This window comes from Macaca thibetana, chromosome 17 (assembly GCF_024542745.1).
Source record: "Macaca thibetana thibetana isolate TM-01 chromosome 17, ASM2454274v1, whole genome shotgun sequence".
NCBI lineage: Eukaryota > Metazoa > Chordata > Mammalia > Primates > Cercopithecidae > Macaca > Macaca thibetana.
Genome location: NC_065594.1, coordinates 8595927 through 8617437, shown reverse-complemented (window position 1 = coordinate 8617437; position 21511 = coordinate 8595927). Strand labels below are relative to the sequence as shown.

Sequence of the window (21511 nt, the reverse complement as noted above, 5' to 3'; positions counted from 1 at the left end):
ACTGGGTGACAGAGGGAGACCCTGTCTCAAATAAAACAAAAAACAAATCAACCAACAAAAAACCTGGGTCTGGATTTCAGGCTGGAAATTTCCCCACACTCCCTATGCACCATATCTCCCACTGTGTTCACCATGAGATTGCCCCTCTCAGGTTTCATAAAATGAGGCTAAAAGACCTTTCCTTACGTGCTCCTCGCTTGGAATACATTCTTTCTCTTTAGTTTAATAAAATTCTACCCCATTCTTCAAAGTGTAATTCATGTTCCACTTTTTCCAAGAAACCTTGCCTATGGGTCTAGACTGACTTCTCCTTTCACTAAATTCCAGAAACAGGTATGGTCAGTACCACATAATTTTCACTTAATTATACTCCAGTCTTGTGCTAATGTTAATTGTTCTGTGTGTGTTACTGTTGCCTACCCACGTGTAAGTTCTCTGCAAAAGGTAGAAATAGAATGAAACCACTTATCGGTAAGCTACATAAGGGCCGGCGATGCCTTTTAAGAATTATTTGATGGTCCTAATAGTAACTAGGCACAGAGTAAACCAGTAATAAATATTTCCAATGGATAGGTCTTTATAAGTTGGCAATACATAAGCACAAACAGTTTTTAAACGATTTGTTCATTTAACAGTTTTTTCATTATACACTCTAGGCAAGATTCCAGTTTCCCCTAATAAATTCATGCTAAATAAGCATCCTCATATTCACAGTTTTTAGTTGATATTCAGTTTTTAGTCAGATCTCTGAAACTGATTACTTTGAAAGTATCTTTGTCTCGCCATGTTTTTCAGAACAGCTTTAGCTGCACTATGATCAAACTGTTAAATTGTTTTGATTTCTCAAAATGAAGTTTGCTATTTTGATCTATATGAAGTTCTGAGGAAATGGTTATTGTTTTAAGGTTTATGAAGCTAGGTTAAGGTAATCAGAAACAACTCTGTCAACAATTTTATCAGGCCTCTTTTAAATTGTTTCAACCTCATTGGGGTTGTTAGAGTTGATTAACAGATTGAAGAACTTTGTTGTGGGATTTGGGAATTCTGATTCCTAGAGTTTGAAGTTGGAATGGAATCCTATCATGCTCCCGGTACACAATACCTGGCCCAATAGGTAACTATCAATTAAATAAATAATTTTGGCCTACTGCCTGTGAAATTATTCTGCAAAATAGGCAACTACATAAAACAATGTGTTTTTTAATTTAAAAAGAAAGTCCTCAATTCATTTAAAGAGCACCTATGAAAATATACATATAAAACTTCAAATGGGAATACTATTCTGAAATATAGCAAAGAAAAGACAAGAAATGTAGGTGTGAACATAATGAAAAAGCTGGTAAAGGCAGTGTAAGTTTTAAAGTTTTTACCAGTAAAAAATAATTTGTATTGAACTGGAAGTTTCAAAACTAAAACACTGGAAAATTACTCAAACATCATACTGCTAGAGAGATGAAATAACATTAAATTATCTTCCAAAATCTCTGAATTCAAGAATGACATAGGGATAATCATTTCCAAGAACTTGATTTAAACAAAATAGGGAAACAAGATTCCCTTTGAAACATATTTTCTCAAACCAAAAGGCCTCCATATTACAGCCTCTATTTCTAAAACTTTTGTATTAGGATTTAGAAATATGAAATTTATAATATTGTTTTACATGTAGCAAATCTTTCCCTTTTATTATAACTACTGTTGTAAGGCTTCAATACTCTTTTGTGACCACTTCGCAAAAGGCTTAGTCACTTCAATGTTAGATGTGCAGACAATTGAGCGCAAATGCTTTATAGTTCTTTTTGTTAAAAGCACATAAACGTGTATATAAATATTTTAGCTCATACTCACGGTAGCAAAGCCAAATCCACTGAGGTGGTTATTTCTATTGGAGCAAAACTAGTAAGTGACTTTTAAGGTATCAGTTTAATTTTCCTAGGTGGTAAGTAACCCTACTTTAGGTCAAAGTTCATAAGCAGACTGGTAACTAAGATGCTTCCAAGTGACCGCTTTTTGATGAGCGTGTATATTAAGCCACATATTTTCCTTCTCCTGGTCACATACTACATCTCAAGCGATCTAGACAGCTGATGCCCACATGGGTAGGGAGAAGGCAATTTCAACAATTCAATTGTGAAGTCTCATTTCATGCATCTTGGAGAAACCTAAATATGCATGACAATAAAATATCTCACAGAGACGAGAGTTCTTGCGAACAGATTTCTAGTAATGAAATTAAAAGCATATCCTAATCCCTCTGCTAGCTCACAAGAGTAGGCAAATGTCAAAAGCAAAGAAAGGCTTTGTGTTGGAATTGCTATATAATTCTCATGCATACTCTATTTTCAGTTCCCTGGCTGTGAATTTTTCTCCAGTGAAGACTTGAACACACCCTCAGCCTCTCTGGCTTTTTAAGTTTTCACCTCTATGTTTATTCATCTCTCTGTGATGCAAAGAAGTACAGAGAGAACAACTATACTGTGCGCTTTCTTCTCTGATGTGAAGAATATAAATTACAAGAATGAGTGCTGTTTTGAAAAAAGAGTGGTAAACTTTCAAAGTTAGCACTTGGCGAAGAAAAACACGCCTAACTAATCTGAATTCCCCAGCGGAACGTCTTAGGTTTCACAGGTACATTAAAATGCATTAAGAATATTCCGAAGATCTCTTGGCAGTTTTGATTTCAAGATGTTGGAGCAGAATCCTACTATTTCAGGAAAATGCAACAGTTACATTTGAGACTGCAGGAATACAGAATTATGTAAGGCACTGCAGAGTATGTGAGACCAAATGTTTCTGTGAACACCACTCACAATTCAGCATATTGGAACGAGTAAAGAGAGCCTCCTGTTCACCAACAAAGCGCACACGCATGCTAGGGGGACAGGCACAGAGGTGGCTGGCTCACGGCTTTCTCTCTGCCCTTGCAAAGGAGGAGGGGGAAGAAGAGAGGGAAGGCAAAGTACCGTCTTGTCCAGGCACTGAAGGCAGTTATAAGGCTTGCAGCAGCAATGGCCCATCCCGGCAGGCTGGCAGGCAAGGGGACCTCCTTCATTCAACGTGTCAGCGGGCAACTCCTAAGCCGAGGTACTGGCACACACGAAAGGGGCGCGCCGCTGGGAGCTGTCACAACTTCCATGTGGTCCCCTCGGCTACCTTATTTCTCCTAAACTTCAGGAATCCAGGAGGCACAGGAATGAGAGGAGGAGGAGGAGAGCAGGGCGGCAGCGATCAGATCTTGCTGCTGCGGGAGGGAGGGCAGGCGGGAGCCAGGAAGGGAGGGGACAGGCAGGAGGGAGGGTCACTTTGCCACTGGAATCCTCAGGGTGAGGCAAATCAAGAGTCGCATAACCACAGGGCATTTACCAATGCCGGCTCCCTAAAAGGACAGCCTGGTCTCCGCCGGGTGCGCGGCCGCTCCCAGCCCTCCCCTGGCGGGGATGCGCCTCCGCACCGCGCAGACACGCCTGGAGAGGACGCAGGAAGCACAAAAGGCGAGCCTGGGCTTCAGAGCACTGCCTGGGGACGCCTGAAAGGGCTGCCAGCGCTTGGCTCTGCTGCAATCCTAGCTCCTAGTTTTCTGGGAAGTAAAAATATTTATAAACGTGATGTATATGGCCTCTCCTCCCATGAAACTCTTCTCAGAACATTTGTTGCTAATGGGAACCACCAATTTCTCATTTTCTAATTTGCATGCCATGAACAAATTTTTTGCCTTATTTGATGAAATCTTCATATTTAAAATATAACTGTGAAGTCGCTTGCCTAGGCTGACATACACACACCATTCATCTGGCTTGAGTAATTAAAATTGGGGTTTGGGGCAGGTATTTCTCCTAGGCAAACTGGCATAAAAGCCTTAAAGGACTTGATCTTTCTAGTTTTTCACACAGTTAACAATCAGAAAGGGAAAGCATCAGGGAGCAAAAGTTTGTTTTTTTTTTTTCTCAAAAAAGACTTGGTATTTAAAAATATATTTATGTAATCCTGAAAGTCAAAGAAGCAAATATTTACATGATTGATTTTATATGCCCTGATACCCCTCAGAGGAGAAATCTTGAAATTTCTCATGTTTAGAAATATACAATTACGTTTTTGCCCACTAAACTGCCTAAGGCTGTAAACAGACAATAGTTGTTAAAACTAGATGATTTTACTAACTTAACTGAGATTTTCCAAGCAGATTTTAATTAAGTAGTATAGGCTCGGAGAAAGGCAAGTACTTAGTGATCAAATAGGAACAGACTGGAATGTTTGCCTTAGACTTGAAAGAATAAATGGAAACCTTTCTTTCAAGCTAGCAGGTAAATTAGCATAATCCTTCAGGAAGGCGATTTGGCTGTACCTATCAAAATATTAAATGTACACATGCCTTGACCCAACATTTGCACGTCTATGCTATAATAATACATACATATACAAGCATGTATGCATAAGGATCTTCAATTCAGCATCCCTGGTAACAGCACAAAAATGGGGAATATTTTAGATTTTCAATGCCTTTCTATTATATGGAGAGATGATATACATTGTTGACTGAGAAAGCAAACTTTTATAAAAAACAAAGCAAACATACACATGTGCATATGTTTGGAGTAAAGCTTTGGAAACAGTCACACATTCATGTAACAGCAGCCAACCCTTGAGGAATGGGAACCAGGAGGGAGTGACTGTCCACTTTTTACCCTCTCATGAGCATGTTTTATTTTTACCGTTTTAAAACAGTGTGCCAGGGAAAAGGCAGGGACCCCCATCTGGGCTCTGTGATGTGAGGTCCAGAGCTGCCTCCCGCTCACTCAGGCTAATGCTCCTTGGCAATGAGCTTGCGCAGACCTCTCAGAGGGAAAGCAGCTCACAGTACCTTAAGCTCGAACCTGTGCTGAAAGCTGTTCCTAGGGCCTTTGAAATCAGTGAGAAAAACTTTATGTTGCAAAAAGTGGTGGCTTAGTATACCCCGACGCTCACAGCAGCATTATTCACAATAGCCAAAAGGTGGAAGCAACCGGAATGTCTACCAACAGATGAATGGCTGAACATAATGTGGTGTGTGCATGCAGCGGAACGTTAGTCAGCCTTAAAAAGGAAGGAAATTCTGACAGGTGCCACATAACATGCCTACCTAATCTGACAGGTGCCACAAAACATGCCCAACTAATCTAAATTCATCTTAGGATGAAACTTGAGGATATCATGTTAAGTGAAATAAGCCAGTCGCAAAAGTACAAATACTATATGATTCCACTTATATGAAATACCTAGAGTGGTCGAGTTCACAGAGACAGGAAGTGGAATGGTGGTTGCCAGGGGCTGGGGGCAGGGAGAAGTAGGGAATTGCTGAATGAATACAGAGTTTTAGTCTTAGAAGATGAAGAGTTCTGGATTCACACTACAATGCGAATATACAGACTGTTCCCCACTTTGATGGTTCCATTTATGACTTCCACTTTACGATGACGTGACACATTCAGAAGACTCCTTGACTTACGATGGAGCTATAGCAGGATAAATCCCTGGTAAATTGAAAATACCGTTAAGTTGAAAGTGCACTGTCGTAACCCCGTTGTAAGCTGAGGATCATGTGTACTTAACGATAAACTGTACACTAAAAAATAGTTAAGATGGGGAATTTTTTGTTATATTTTATCACAGTGTTTTTTTTTTTTTTTTTTTTGAGATGGAGTCTCACTCTGCACCCAGGCTGGAGTGCAGTGGCGCGATCTCGGCTCACTGCAAGCTCCGCCTCCCAGGTTCACGCCATTCTCCTGCCTCAGCCTCCCGAGTAGCTGGGACTACAGGCACCCGCCACCACGCCCGGCTAATTTTTTGTAGTTCTAGTAGAGACAGGGTTTCACTGTGTTAGCCAGGATGGTCTTGATCTCCTGACCTCATGATCTGCCCACCTCGGCCTCCCAAAGTGCTGGGATTACAGGCATGAGCCACCGCACACAGTTTTTCTAAAAGAGAAGTGGTAGCTTGCATTTACCTGGAGGCAACAGCTCCTGAGCTGCAGGTGTGGATTAAATCAAGACAGAGCAAAGCCCTATTGTGGACAGAGCCAGGCGGGGTGGGAAGGCCGCAAAGCTAAGCACCCTACATTGATTTAAAGAATGCTTTCTTCCAGCTCAGTTGTCTTCCTGAAGATAGGTCCTCTTAGGAAACAGTTTTATTCTAAATTAGAGGTTAGAGTGCACCATACTAGAAAATGACTTCGTATTCTTAGGAGATGTACGAGAGCTCTTGCTAACCAGTTGCTCTCAGGAGATTAGTGTGAGACTGGAGGAGCTACACAGAGGCCGTTTTCAGCTTCTCTTCTAGGGCACAGAGGGCACTGAAGGGCATGGCACTTCCGTAGTCCAGTCCTTCCTACATTGTTGAAATCGTACATGTACTATGATCTCAGTGCACACGACCTAGATTTTGAGAAATGTATTCATGTTCTAGAATTGTGCCTTGTTTAGTTTACATGTTACAAAAATTTCAAACATATTGAAAAATAGAGCTAAATACCAAAGGTCTTTACATCCCTATTTCCAGGTTCAACAGTCATCAAAGGTGTGAGCACACTTGTTTCATCTATCGTTTTTTGTTTTTATTTTTTTACTTTTTCTTCATATACCCATCACCCCACTTCAGCAATTACCAAGACTGTTACCTTATTCTCACTTGTGTCTTGTCTTTCTTTTTTCTTTGTTAAAGTATTTCTTTCCTTTTTTTTTTTTTCTGTTTTTTGGTTTGTTTTTTTGTTGAGACAGAGTCTCACTCTGTCACCCAGGCTGGAGTGCAGTGGTGCCATCTCAGCTCAATGCAAACTCCGCCTCCCAGGTTCAAGCAATTCTACTGTTTCAGCCTCCCAAGTAGCTGGGATTACAGGTGCAGGCCATCACGCCCAGCTAATTTTTGTACTTTAGTAGAGACGGGGTTTCACTATGTTGGCCAGGCTGGGCTCAAACTCCTGACCTCAAGTGATTTGCCTGCCTTGGCCTCCCAAAGTGCTGGGATTACAGGTGTGAGCCGCTGCTGCACCCGGTCTGTTATAATATTTCTATGGTAAAGTATTTCTAAGCAAAACCCTACATGCTTTAGTATGCATTGCTAAAAATTATGAACATTTTCTTACATAACCACAATGCCATTAAAACAAGTGACAATAATTCCTTGGTATCCAATACCCAGCTCATAAAAAAAATTTTGCTGGTTTCTAAAAAAAAAAAAAAATTTTTTTTCTGGTTTCTTTGTTTGAATCAGGATTCAAACTAGGTCCATGTATTACATCAGCTTTTAAGTATCTTTGGTCTCCTATGAACAGCAATCCCCACCCCTCCTCTCCTTTCACTGCCATGCCACTGACTTGCTCAGAAACTGGGTCAGCCACCCTGTCGAATGTCCTACATGCTGGATGTGCCTCTTTGTGTCTTTGTAATGTCACTTCACCTGTTCCTGCATCCCTTTAAGCGAAATTTAGCTCTCAAATCTGGGTTAGATTCAAGTTCAGTTTTGGGGATAACATCTCAGAGGTGATGCTGTGCGCTTCATGTTGCATTCCGTCGGGAAGCACACCACGTCTGGGAGTTCCAATTTTAGTGAGCTACAGTGGATCAGGATGTGATAGCCTCATCTCCACTGTAAAGTTTCCCATCAGCCTTTTATATAATGGATTCATTTGTTAATAATTATTACCTGAATCAATTATACCACTGGGGACTGCAATACAATGTTCTGGTTATTTTTGTCTTTTTGCATTTATTAGATGGAATTTTTATATAAAAATTTTTTTTCTTCAACTGGGGTGACTTTCTTTGATATACATTTTTTAATTGATACATATTTATACATATTTATGGGGTACATGTTATATTTTCACACATGCATACAATATGTAATAATCAAATCGGGGTAATTAGGACATCCATCATTGCAAACATTTATCATTTCCTTGTGTTAGGAACATTCCAAATCTTATCTTGTAGCTATTTTGAAATATACAATACATTATTGTTAGCCGCGCATGGTGGCTCACACCTATGATCCCAGCACTTATGGGGGCCAAGGTGGGCAGATCACTTTGAGGTCAGGAATTTGATACCAGCCTAGCCAACATGGTGAAGCCCCATCTCTACTAAAAAAAAAAAAAAAAACCAAAAAACCAAAAAACAAAAATTAGCTGGGCATGTGGCAGGCACCTGTAATCCCAGCTATTCAGGTGGCTGAGGCAGGAGAATCCCTTGAACCCGGGAGCCAGAGGTTGCAGTGAGTCGAGATTGTGTCACTGCATTCTAGCCTGGGCGACAAAAGCGAGACTCCGTCTCAAAAAAAAAAAAACAACAAAATACTATTAATTATAGTCACCCTACTGTGCTATCGAACACTAGAACTTATTCTAACTAACTATATGTTTGTACAACTAGGGCAATTTTAATTTCCTGCAATACAGTTTGTACAGGAAGGACAGGATAAATGCCTAATCATTACCTTTTAAGTGCCAATTTCCTGAATAAAGACTTGGTGTGGAAATGGTACCCAGTGAGGCTGTTGTTGAGATGTTTCCTCTCACCTTTTGGAAACATCATTATAAATTATAAACTCATGTTTTTATTTTGACATATACAATATGTTTTAGTCCATTGCACTAATTACCGTTTTTAGATGCTCAGTGTATCCCCCCTTTGGCCTGCAGCCCTTCTTTTTGGCCCCTCTGTCCTTTTGGCACAACTCACTTGTCTACCTTCCTTGCTTCCTGACACAAGATATCCTAGGCTCATCTTGTGTATTTCCTCCTCCAGTTGTGGAGTCATCTATCCTTGCTAAGAGCCCTAGTTCCGTCTGGGAATGACAATTAGGTACCACAAGCAATGGGTGCTGTTTCTTGTCTTTTTAGAGCCACATGAAGGGAGCAAGATTTCCTTTGAAGGAAGTGAGGCTTCCCACAGACAAAATGTCCTTTGAAGAAGTCACTGAAGAAATCAGCATGGGGCCTTGGGCTGGGGTGAGAAGGAAGCAACTCCTTCTCTTGGAGCTTTCAGAGGCTGGGGCCTAAATTCCAGGTAAAGGAAAAATGCTCAGAGAAATTCATTTTGAGGGAGATAAACTGGTCCTGATAATATGGCGGCCAGCTACAGGCCAGATAGGGAGGTCCCCTCTGAACAAAAATTCTCCAGGGACTCACCCAAATGCTTGGATACCTGAAGAAAGAATAAACTTAAAGGCAAACACAATGAAGGTTTAGACTGTTGTAATTTGTCATAAAAAGAAACCATGGGCCGGGCGCAGTGACTCACGCCTGTAATCCCAGCACTTCGGGAGGCCAAGGCAGGTATCACCTGAGGTCAGGAGTTCGAGACCAGCCTGGCCAATGTGGTGAAACCCTGTCTCTACTAAAAATTGTAATCCCAGTTACCCGGGAGGCTGAGGCAGGAGAATCGCTTGAACCCAGGAGGCGGAGATTGCAGTGAGCTGAGATCACGCCACTGCACTCCAGCCCCGGCAACAGAGCGAGACACTGTCTCAAAAAAAAAAAAAAAAAAAAAACCATGATCTCACAGGCTCATGAAATTTGGGACATTTTGGCTCCCAATATTTAAAAAAGTTTGAGGTGATTTTTACTCCTGGCATATTTTCTTGCATTGAAGTAGCAACAAACATTTAGAAAAGTCATAGGAAAGCTATAGGTGGGTCTCCTTGGAGAAAACTTTATGAACACTGTTTTTTGGAGCAATAACTAATGATAAGCATTACCTGATTGACAACAGATGCCCGGCCCTGTGCTTACGGCTTGCGCACTGTATCTCACGTAACTCTTACAAAACTGTGAGATAAGCACTATTATCATCTCCATTTTACAGATGAGTAAATGAGGCTCTGAGGTTGCACAACCTGTCAGGTGTACACAAAGCCAGGAAGTGATTATGTGGGGTCATGAACTCAGGTCTAACTCTAAAGCTTATGTCTTAAGCCACTGTGCTTTACTAACTGCATTGTAATTTGGAAGCCTTTCATCTACAAGGCCTATAGAACTTCAGGCTTGTGTGATAACCTGGACAAGGAATCCAGGCATAGGAAAATGTAAAAGGAAATTCAAACATATAAATGGAATTGCCCCACATTTTTCTATCTTAGAGCAAGAGCCTCTATTTCAATGCTTTATAAAAAGTACATTTACAAACAAATATACAAACAACTTAAAAACTGACATAGTAGAAACATGCAGGTCAATGTTAAAATGTTCAATTTTATTAGTTCTATTTCTTTGTCTTCCTTAAACTTGGAATTCCTTTCCCTCCCCTGTCCTCCGTCATGCTAGTCAGGCTCAAGTTTCCTTGGCTTAAAGTCTGCTCCCCAGTACTCCTTAGCACCACCTCACCTCCTCCAGGGCTCTGCCCAACCCTCCAATTTGGAGTGAATTCCCTCTTTCTCTGGGATTTCATGCATTCCATATGATCTTGCCCCAGGATTTCCTGCCCGATATCATAATGATTGTTTACCTTTGTCTTCTACAAAGTGTCACAGCCTCCTTGCTATGCCACACTCATGTTTACACCCAGGATACCTGGAATCTGCCTCGAAGATAGGTCTCCATAAACATTTCCTAGGGCAATGCAGGATAGGACCTTGAAGGAGTCAAAGCCAATGGTAGCTCTGTGGCAGAGGCATTTTGGTGTTCTATGCAGTTTGTGAACCTTGGTACCATTTGCAGGAGGTCAAAGAGTTAAAAACTATATCGCAGTCTCACTATTTATTTCAAGAGAAAACCACGAAAAATGATCATGAAAGAGTCTCTTACAGGTTGTCAAGGCAACCATCTGTTTATTTGGGTTCCTCCATCCAGACCCCTCCTTTTTCCATGCATCTAAAGTATGAGCAGGAGCTCTAGGGCTGGATCTTAGCAAAGGGGACTGCCAGGGCCAGGAAAATATGCGTATTACCAAACACAATCCATCTAGATTTTAAAGAGGTGAGAATAGGCTGCAGAGGGAAAAAAGAAAACAGAAATCTTTAAACTGGGAATGACGGGTGGTTATGATCATCCACACACAGACAAGAGATACTCTGAAGCACCTTTGATGTAATAACCAGGATTTAGAAAATTAAGAGAGAAAAAAGAAGAGAGAAATGGCATATGTGTTTTTGTTCTGAGATATGTTCTCAGATACTTGTCAAAAGAGAACTAAAAAAATTTCACTTTTCTATAATACCCAGATAGGAAGGTTGCTACTGATGGAAGATAATCTTTTTTTTTTTTTCTTGTCTGTTAGTCTTTGACAGTACCCTTTTTTTCCCTTTTAAGTCAGTGACTAGGATGATTGCAGGAGAGGCAGCCTCCTTAAGTTTCTGTATATTCAGAGGAGCTGACTACTCTCATAAGAGAAGTGAAATTCAAAATTATCTTTACTAGCTGGATAAATACGTTGGACAATATTGGATAATTGATAGGTAAAATCGGATAGAGGGATGGGAAGCAGCTGGCAGAGCCCCCAAGTGCATCTGTCTATTTGACATATGTTAGACAGAAAGGATGATCGCAGTGAACCATAAGCTGAAAATCAACAAACAATGTGACTGTTGCTATAAAGAAAGAATGGAGGCTGGGTGCAGTGGCTCACGCTTGTAATCCCAGCACTTTGGGAGGCCGAGGCAGGTGATCACTTGAGGTCAGGAGCTTGAGACCAGCCTGGCCAACATGGTGAAACCCTCTCTCTACTAAAAATACAAAAATTAGCCGGGTGTGGTGGTGGGTGCCTGAAATCCCAGCTACTTGGGAGGCTGAGGCAGGAGAATCGCTTGAACCCAAGAGGCAGAGCTTGCAGTGAGCTGAGATCGCACCATTGCACTCTGGCCTGGGTGACAGAGTGAGACTCTACCTCAAAAAAAAAAAAAAAAAAAAAAAAAAAAAAAAGAAAAGAAAGAAAGAAAAGAAAAGAAAGAAAGAATGGAAGAAAAAAAGAGCAGTTTCAACATAGATATCAGATAGATTTCAGTTCAATTTTCAGCTGGGTGATTTTGGGTAGGTTACTTAACTCTCTCAGAGCCTCAGTTTTCTTCTCTATAAGATGGAGATAAAACTAGTATATAAGGTTTCTGGAACAGTTCTCTAATTTGATTAAATTTGAAGATGCTAATGATTCTATTTCCAGTAGAAAAGAGAGCATTGATAGTCCACAGCTGAACTGTTTATGGAAAGATGCAAAATATCAGCATTGGATACTCCTTATTAGCCACTTATAAGAAGCAAGGCTGCCTCTGTATATGACAGTTTCAATTTTTTTTTTTACATTAATGAACATACTGATATTGGCTGGTTGCTCCTAATGTCACTAGACACAGTAGTGCAAGAAAAGGATGAGCTCAGGGATTCAAATTCCCAGCTCAAGTATTGCCTAAAGAACCTAAGCACTTCTACATGTGTCCTGAAGAAGACCCTTATCCTTTTAACTGCAGGGCTGACATTGCTGAAACTCAAACAAAAAATTTCATTCTGCCACTGGCTGAATGACAACACAAGTTGAACCCCAGCTACAGTAGCTATTGTCTACCGTTAAAGTGAAAGCACTGCTTTGGAAAGAATGGGAGCCCGTGAACTGGGATGGAGACATGTGGGAAGGCTCTGATGAAACCGAGGACATGGAGTCCCTACATTCTGTTGAGTGTTCTTTGCCAGTGGAAGAGGTCTCCTCAGCCTTGGCAGAACTGGTCTCCCCATCTCCAATGGAAGTGGCCTCCCTAACCCCAGAGGAAACGACCTTCTCACCGTCAGTGGTATCAACCTCTCCACCTCCAGCCTGTCCACCTCTGTTCTGAGTGAATTAACCCTGCACTACTTGAGGAAACTGTAATGGTCTCTCTTGAGGCAGGTGCTGTGCAAGACAACATCCACTCTCCCCAGGATCCACCCTGCCACTCCTCTTTGCTTCTAGACCTATAATGAGACTTGAGTCCCAGCAGGTGACTAAAGTTGAGGTACAATGTATGACCCATGAGGGGCATGACATTCCAAAGGAACTACTTGATTTTTCTAACTTATACAGGCAGAACTCCAAGGAACATGTATAAAGATGTACACTAAGTGTAAGGAATAATGGTGGAAGAAACATAAAGTTGGGTCAGGCTGAATTTACTGATATGGGCTCACTAAGCAAAGATTCTGCATTTAATGTTGCAGTTTCAGGAGTCCAAAAGGGTTCTAACAGTTTGCCTGGCTGAAACACAGACCAAAAGGTAGCCCCTAGTGAGTGAACTGAACGTGCTGGCCATGCCTTGGTTTAATGTAGAGGAAGGGATTCAAAAGCTGAGAGAGACTGGCATGTCAGAATGGATTTGTCACTTGAGACCTACCCACCCACACGGGGAGGGTCTAGAAGGCAGACCTTTCACCACGACTGTGAGAAATACATTTGTGAAGGGAGCTCGAACATCTTAGAAGAACTCTGTGATCCTTCTTCTCTGTAAGTCAGACCTCACAGTCACTGGACTGGGAAACCTAAATGCAGCAGGGGTAACTGAACCCCAGGGAAGCAGGGGCCAGGTGGTGGCACTCAACTGCTAAAGGCAAGATAGGTATGGTTACTGTCGTAGACAGCAGAGTCCAAACAGCAATCAGAATAGTCTAACTTATGCAGAACTATGGAAGCTGGCTAGCTGATCATGATATTCCTAGAAGTGAAATAGATACGAAGCCAATTAAATTCTTAGTTGATCCATATGAGCAGAAAAGTTCTGGGTCAAGTGAACAAAGTCTAACCTTAACCGTAAAAACAGAGAGTCATGGCCACTCAATTAATTCCCAGACTTGGGCCAGTTTACAGACTCAGAATTCTTTGAATGAAGGGGAAGCTGGATATCCTTGAGGAAATCCCTTCCTCAAGGACCCCAATACACTACTGAAAATTTCAACTGAAAAATGTAATCTTTTTTCCAGCCTCTGCCAAAGGGACCTATTCCTTTTTACCGAGGTAATTGTTCACTGGGGGAAAAGAAATAATCATATTTTTCAGGGATTATTGGACACTGGCTCTAAACTGACACTAATTCCAGGAGCCCCCAAACATCCTGTGGCCTACCAGTTAGAGCAGGGGCTTACGGAGGTCAGGTGATCAACAGGGTTTTAGCTCAGGTCAGGAAATGTAGGCAAGACAAAAAGGAAATGTAGGCAAGACAAAAAGAGCACCAAAAAATCGAAAGATACAAATCCCTTGTTCCAGTCACCCCCCAACTTCACTAAAAAGTCTGGACTTTGTTCCATGACAAAAGGCACCAAATTAGGAATCTTAAAAAGCAGCCTAATACTAAAAAAATAAATGAAAAAAAACGGAATAAACAGATACAGAGTTATTACAAAGAACTAGAAAATAAGATCCAACACATCTCAACTGTTGAAAACTTTTTCCAAGAAAACAGCCATGAAGCAAGAACATTCAAAATGAGTTAAATGTACTAACACTGGCATTTGGGATATGAAGAAAGATCTTGAATAAAAAATACAAAATGAAGAATAGAAATGGACAAAGAACAAAAATATACTAAAGAGTTGATTAATTTAGGAAAGCAATGAAAGAAAATAACAAAGTTTTCTCAAAAATGAAGATTAAATTACAAGGTGCCCAGAGTAAGATAAACTAACATGAAAATTTACTAAGGGGCATTTTAAAAGGTAGGAAAACCATCAAGAACATAAAAATGAGAAAAATAAAAGAATATCAAAGGTCACAGGGAAAACAGAGAAAATGGAAAACAGATAAAGAAGGATTAATACATAATTAGACTATCTGAAAAGAAAAAAATAAAACAATACTGATATAGTTTGGATTTCACCCTCTCTAAATCTCCTGTTGAAATGTGGTCCCCAGTGTTAAAGGTGGGGCCCTGGTAGAAGGCGTGTGGGTCATGGGGGCGAATCTCTCATGAATGGCTTGGAGCCCTCCCCATGGCAAGGAGTTTGCATAGAGCTGGTTGTTTAATGAGCCTGCACCTCACCCTTCTCTCTCTTGCCCCCTTTCTCTCCATGTGATGCACTGGCTCCCCCTTCACCTTCTACTGTGATTGTAAGCTTCCTGAGGTCCTCACCCAAAGCCAAACAGATGCAGGCACCACGTCTGTACAATCTGCAGAACTGTGAGCCATAAGCCTCTCAATTAGAAATTATCCAGCCTCAGGCATTCCTTTACAGCAATGCAAAATGGACCAATACAAATGCTTGAGACTATAATATAAGCAAACTTTCCAGATCATTGAAACTTACTATTGAAAGGGTCCACCTGGTACTTGGGAAAGTTAACCCAGAGTTAGCAACTCTAAGACTTATTAAACCTGTTAGAATTCAGAGACTGAAAACAAAACAAAACAAAACCTCTAGGCAAATAGGTCACTTAATTACAAGGGCAAAAGTATTAGATCTTCAAAGCAAGACAACAACAGAACAGTATTTTAAAACCAAAACACAAAAAACAGCTCAATGAAAGAAAATGTGAATCTTCATTTTATATAAAGTTAAGTTGTCCCAAGTATCAAGGCTATTGAAAAAGTGTGGAACACACAAAACCTTAGGGAATCTTGAAACTGTGAGTTTTTTCTTGAGGAATTGGATAGTGTATGAGTTTTATTCACCTAATAAGTGACTGGAAATTTTTCAGCAAAATGACTGATACTAGCATATATATATATATGCTATATATATTATATATATATCAGCAAAAGGACTGATATTAGCATATATATGATAATATATAGCATATATGTATGCTATATACATATAATTGTAGATCTAAGACAAAAAGTCAAAATGAAGGTTGAAGACTAATGTACAAATGCTATATGTCTTGACAAATAGAAATAATGCAATTAAAAACTGGCTAAGGGATGGAAGACAGAATAAAGAGAGTAAAATAAGCTTACTGGCTGTTGTAGAGGCAACAGGTGGGAGTTGAAGATACAATTAAAAACTGGTGGCTGGGCATAATGGCTCACGCCTGTAATTCCAGCACTTTGGGAGGCCAAAGCGAGTGGATCACCTGAGGTCAAGAGTTCAAGACCAGTCTGGCCAACATGGTGAAACCCCGTCTCTACTAAAAATACAAAACAAAAAACAAACAAACAAAAAAATTAGCGGGGTGTGGTGGTGAGTGCCTGTAATCCCGGCTACTCGGGAGGCTGAGGCAGGAGAATCACTTGATAGAGGTTGCAGTCAGCCGAGATCGTGCCACTGCACTCCAGCCTGGGTGACAACAGCAAAACTCTGTCTCACAATAAAATGAAATAAAATCTGGCAAGTAGGTGGTCAAAGGTTAACTAAGAAAATGGGACAATGGACATTAAAAAAAGGTGCAAATATAAAAACCACTAGAACAACAACAACAACAAACTTCTTAAATTTCATTTTTCATAATTGAAGAGTAAAGCATATAAAAGAAACACAAGAAATATGACATTATATATATATATAATTATAAAACATTATAATAGACCCAGACCAAACATATCAGCCATATCAATAAATCTAATGAACTAAAATCACCAATGGAAAGAAACACATTTTCAGTTCGGCTCACAATGTAAAAGACTCAGCTATGTACAACATCCAAGATATATAAAACAAAGTGAATAAGAAGGCAAACTATAAATGGATAGATAAAGAAATTCCAGGAAAATGGAAACAACAAGAAAGCAGAGGTAGCAATCTGATATCCAACAAATAAGGATTCAAGACTAAAAGTGTTAAACACAACAAAAATTAGCACCCTTTAATGCTAATAGCCAAAATAATGATGAAGACATAACACTTATAAATATTCATGCTCCAAAAAACACAGCAGCCAACTTTATGAAGGAGTTTTTCTACTCTTGGTTCAAAATGGATAAAGTGGATTAAGAAACATTCAACATAATCCATTATGTAAATCTTATAGCTGTATATTGAACTTTATACTTTCGTAATAGTGAATATACCTGTTTATCAAGTGCCTTGAAACCATTTATCAAAATTGATCACAAAGAAAATATTAGTAAGTTCCATGAGTTAGAAATATTACAAACAACACGCTGAACACAATGCAAAAAGGAAAAAAGAAATTATTAATGAAAACTAAAAACAAAAAGATCTTCCACGTGAAAAATTTAGGAAGCCTCCTATTAAACAACTCGAGTGAAAGGGAAAATACAAACTGAAATTAAATAATTTCTTAAAAAAACAAAAAAACCCAAAAAACCCCCAAAATCAAACATATAGGATGCATTTAAAGCATGTGTCAGAGGAAAATTCATAGAATGAAACATTTTCATAAGTAAAAAATAAAGAAGTAAATAAATGACTTAAATACCTAGTTAAAAAACTAGAATACAACAAAGTGAACCAAAAGGAAGCAATTAGAAGGAAATAAAGATAAAAGCAGAAATTAATAAAGTAGAGAATAGAAAACCAGTGGACTTACGTGAAAAACATTAACAAAATAGCAACTGCTAACCACCCTGAACAGGGAAAAAGAACACAAATAAAAAAATTATAAATGACAAAGGAAAATAGAAAATAACAACCATAAGATATATTTGAAATTTTGTATTAAATAAAGACATAGGTTCCCAAAATTGAGCCCATCAGAGAAAGTTTAAATAAAGCAAATTTCCCATAATATACAAAAACAATTATTAAACAACTATTGCATACAAAAAACATCAGGCCCAAATATTTTCACTACAGTCTTCTACCAAACCTTCAAAGATGAGATAGTTCCAGTGTTCTATAAATTGCCCTTGAGCTTTAAAAATGCAGAAGGCAAAATAATGTTCCCCTTCCCCTAAAAGACACCCACGTCTCAATCCCCAGAACCTATAAGTATGTTATGTTGTACACCAAAGAGGAATTAAAACTGCAGAAAAAATTAAGGTTCTGATTAGCTGATTAGCTGAATTTACCTAGGGAGATTATCCTGGATTATCAAAGTGGGCCCCATGTCATTGTAATAGTCCTTAAATATAGAAGAGGGAAGGAAAGAGTCAGTGTCAGAGACATGTAATATGAGAAAAACTCAACTGCTGCTGGCTTTGAAGATGGAATTGGGCAATGAGTCCAAGAATACTGGTAGCCTGTGAAGCTAGTAAAGATGAGAAAGTGGATTTTCCCTCAGAGCCTTCAGAAATGAATGCAACTTGCTAATACATGACATGATCATAGCTCAGCATAACCCTGAACTCCTGGGCTCAAGCAATCCTCCTGCCTCAGCCTCCTGAGTAGCTAGAACTACAGTCACAAGCCACCATGCCCGGCTAATTTTTAAAAACTTTTTGAAGAGACAGGGTCTCGCTGTGTTACCTAGGCTGGTCTCGAAGTCCTATGCTCAAGCAATCCTCCTGTCTCAGCCTCCCAAAGCTCTGGGAATTACAGGTATGAGTCACTGTACTTGGCCTTCCTTATTCTTTTAATAATTAAGTATGACCTAATTTTGATACCTAAGCCTGATGAAACTCTACAAAAAGAGTAGAAAAAAGGAAAACTGGAGAAATCTCACTCATGAATACAGGTACAAAGGACTATATCATAGCAAACACAATCTAACACCATAGAATGGAAATCATACACTGTGACCAGTTGGTACTTACACCAGTATTTTAAGGTTGGTTCCATATTAGAAAACCAATACCGATAGATCTAAGGGGAAAAATATTATTATCTCCATAGATGCTGACAAAGTCTTCAACAAAAATTTGATGTCCATTCCAGTTAACAGCATTCAAGAAAATCGGAATTGAAGTGTTTTCTTAACTTGATAAAACACCTTAACCTGATAAAAATCCTTAGCCAAAGCCACTATTTTACTGAATGTGTAAACAACAGAAGAATTTCCATTCAAATCAGGAACAAAGCAAGGATTCCTACTGTCTCCACCACTATTCATGTTATACTAGTGGTATCAGCCAATGAAATTAGAAAAGAGAAATTAATTAGAGGCATAAGATTTGGTAGAAAAGTAAAACAGTCTCTATTTTTACATAATATGATAATGTAACTAGAAAGCCCTACAAATCAACAATGATAAAACTGACTCAAACAGTATAATAATTCCATAAGGTAGCAAAATATAAAAGTAACAAAAATCAATAGTCTTCATAGGCACAAACACGAACTATTTAGAGAACGCAATGGAAAAGAAAGTCCAATTTAGAAAAGCAGCAAAGAATATTAAATACACAGGAAGAAGCTCATCAAAAATATGCAAAACCTCTCTCTGAGGAAAACTTTAAATGAGTCTGAAAAGACAAAAAAGTAGACTTAGACAAATGGATGGAAATCATTTCCTGTTCTTGGAAATATGACTCAGCATCACAAATAAAGATGTCAGTTCTCACCAGGCTAAATAAGTTTCATGTAATCTCTGCGAAAATACCAACAAATCTGTGGTTTATGGAGTCAGACACATTGATACTAAAGTTCATTTGGCAAAAGCAACACACATGCAAGAATATCCAGAAAAATTAAGGAAAATTTGTGCAGGGGGTCTCGACCTAGCAGACATTAAAACATACCACAAGGCCTCTATAATTAAAACACTGCGGTACTGGCTTATGTGTATACCATAGACCGGTGGAATAGAACAGAAAGCTCAGAAATAGACCTAAGGACATATGGAAATTTATTATAAGATAAAGCTGGCATTTTAAATCACTGAGACAAAAATAAACATTTTAATAAGTAGTGCAGGGTAGCCATTTGAATAAAGATAAAATTAGGTCTACATCACACCCTGTGCCCCAGAACAAACTCCAAATAGATAAGGGATCTAAATTTCAAAATAAAACCATGCAAGTACCAAAAACAAAACAAAACTCCCCAAAACCATGAGTTAATTTCTCTTTTAACAATAGTGTGGGGTTGGGCGCAGTGGCTCATGCCTGTGAGCGTGAACCAGCACTTTCGGAAGCCAACGCGGGTGGATCACCTGAGGTCAGGAGTTCCACACCAGACGGGCCAACATGGAGAAACCCCATCCATGCTAAAATTACAAAAATTAGCTGGGTGTGGTGGCATGTTCCTGTAGCCCCAGCTACTCTGGAGGCTGAAGCACAAGAATTGCTTGAACCCGGGAGGCAGAGGCTGCAGTAAGCCGAGATTGCACCACTGCACTCCAGCCTGGGCAACAGGGTAAGACTCTGTCTCAAAACAAACAAACAAATAAACAAACAAACAAAACCAACAGCATGGGAATGACTTTCTAACTATGACTAAAAAAACGAATATGCATTATAAAATAAATGTGACTATGTAATTTTTTATAAGTTTGGATGATGAAAATTACCATAGACATAGTCAAAAAATAACTAACTAGGAGAAAATGTTTGCACCATGTATCATAGATAAAGGGGTAATATCTGTAATATATAAAAAACTCTTTCAAAATGACAAAACCAAGGATCAAAAACCCAACAGAAAAATCAACAACTTACAAGAAATATAAAATGACCCTTAAACATATAAAATTGTTCTAAATTTCATATAACTAGAAAAATACAAACTAAAACAACATTGAGATACCATTTCTCACCTATTTGGCTATAATTAAAAACTATAGCCCACGTACAGTGGCTCACACCTGTAATCCCACAACTTTGGGAGGCCGAGGCAGGCAGATCACCTCAGGTCAGGAGTTCAAGACCAGCCTGGCCAACATGGTGAAACTCCATCTCTACTAAAAATACAAAAATATTAGTCAGTCATGGTGGTGGGCACTTGTAATCCCAGCTACTTGGGAGGCTGAGGCATGAGAATCACTTGAACCCGGGAGGCGGAGGTTGCAGTGAGCTGAGACGGTGCCATTGCACTCCAGCTTGGGCAACAAGAATGGAACTCTGTCTCAAAAAAAAAAAAAAAAAAAAGAAAAGAAAAGAAAAGTACAACAGCATATTCAATGGGCAAGGGTTTGAGGAAATAGTCTTATATGTGGTGTGAATGCAAACTGGTTCAAGTTTTTGTAGGTGAATTTGGCAAAATCTAATAAAACTATACATGTACTTTCTTTTTAATCTAGAAATTGCATATCTAGGATTTTACCCTGAAGATATATCTTTAACAATGCACAAGGTCATTCATTACAGCATTTATAATTACAAAATATGAAAAACCAACCTGAATGCCCTTTCCTAGGAGAATGGTTCCACAACTTATGGTATAGTCACTCAATGGAGTACTATGGTTGTTAAAAAAAAAAAAAAAAAAAAAGAAGAATGAAGAAAATGTCCATGAACTTATCTGGCATGATTTCCAGAGTATATTGTAAAGCGAAGAAGACAGGATGCCAAATAATATTTACACTGTAGTATCCTATCTTTTGTGTAAGAAAGAGCATAAGGAAATAAACATGAATCTGCTCCTTTGGATAGCAGGGATAGACCAACGAATCCCACCACAAGGGGGTTGGTGAGAATGAAACAGAAACAATAGGGGAACCAATGTGTCACATACTCATCAAAGTAATCACTAAAAATCAACCCAGATGTGTGGGGAATCCAAAAGGGAATAAAATGCATCTAACTTTTGTTT

At 39.3% G+C, this 21511-nt stretch overlaps 1 protein-coding gene across 5 annotated transcripts in view; it reads right to left on the bottom strand.

The window, feature by feature from the left end:
- Positions 1 to 21511, bottom strand: part of MTUS2 (microtubule associated scaffold protein 2) — a 625283-nt gene that overhangs the window by 78147 nt on the left and 525625 nt on the right. Inside the window, exon 1 of one of the 5 annotated variants that reach the window (XM_050766817.1) lies at positions 2964 to 5662. The exons of the other annotated variants lie outside the window; for them this stretch is intronic. Within the exon in view, the coding sequence (XP_050622774.1) occupies positions 2964 to 3017 (54 nt within the window). The 5' untranslated portion in view covers positions 3018 to 5662. Of the gene's footprint in view, positions 1 to 2963; positions 5663 to 21511 lie in introns of those variants that run through there. 5 annotated transcript variants of the gene reach the window in all.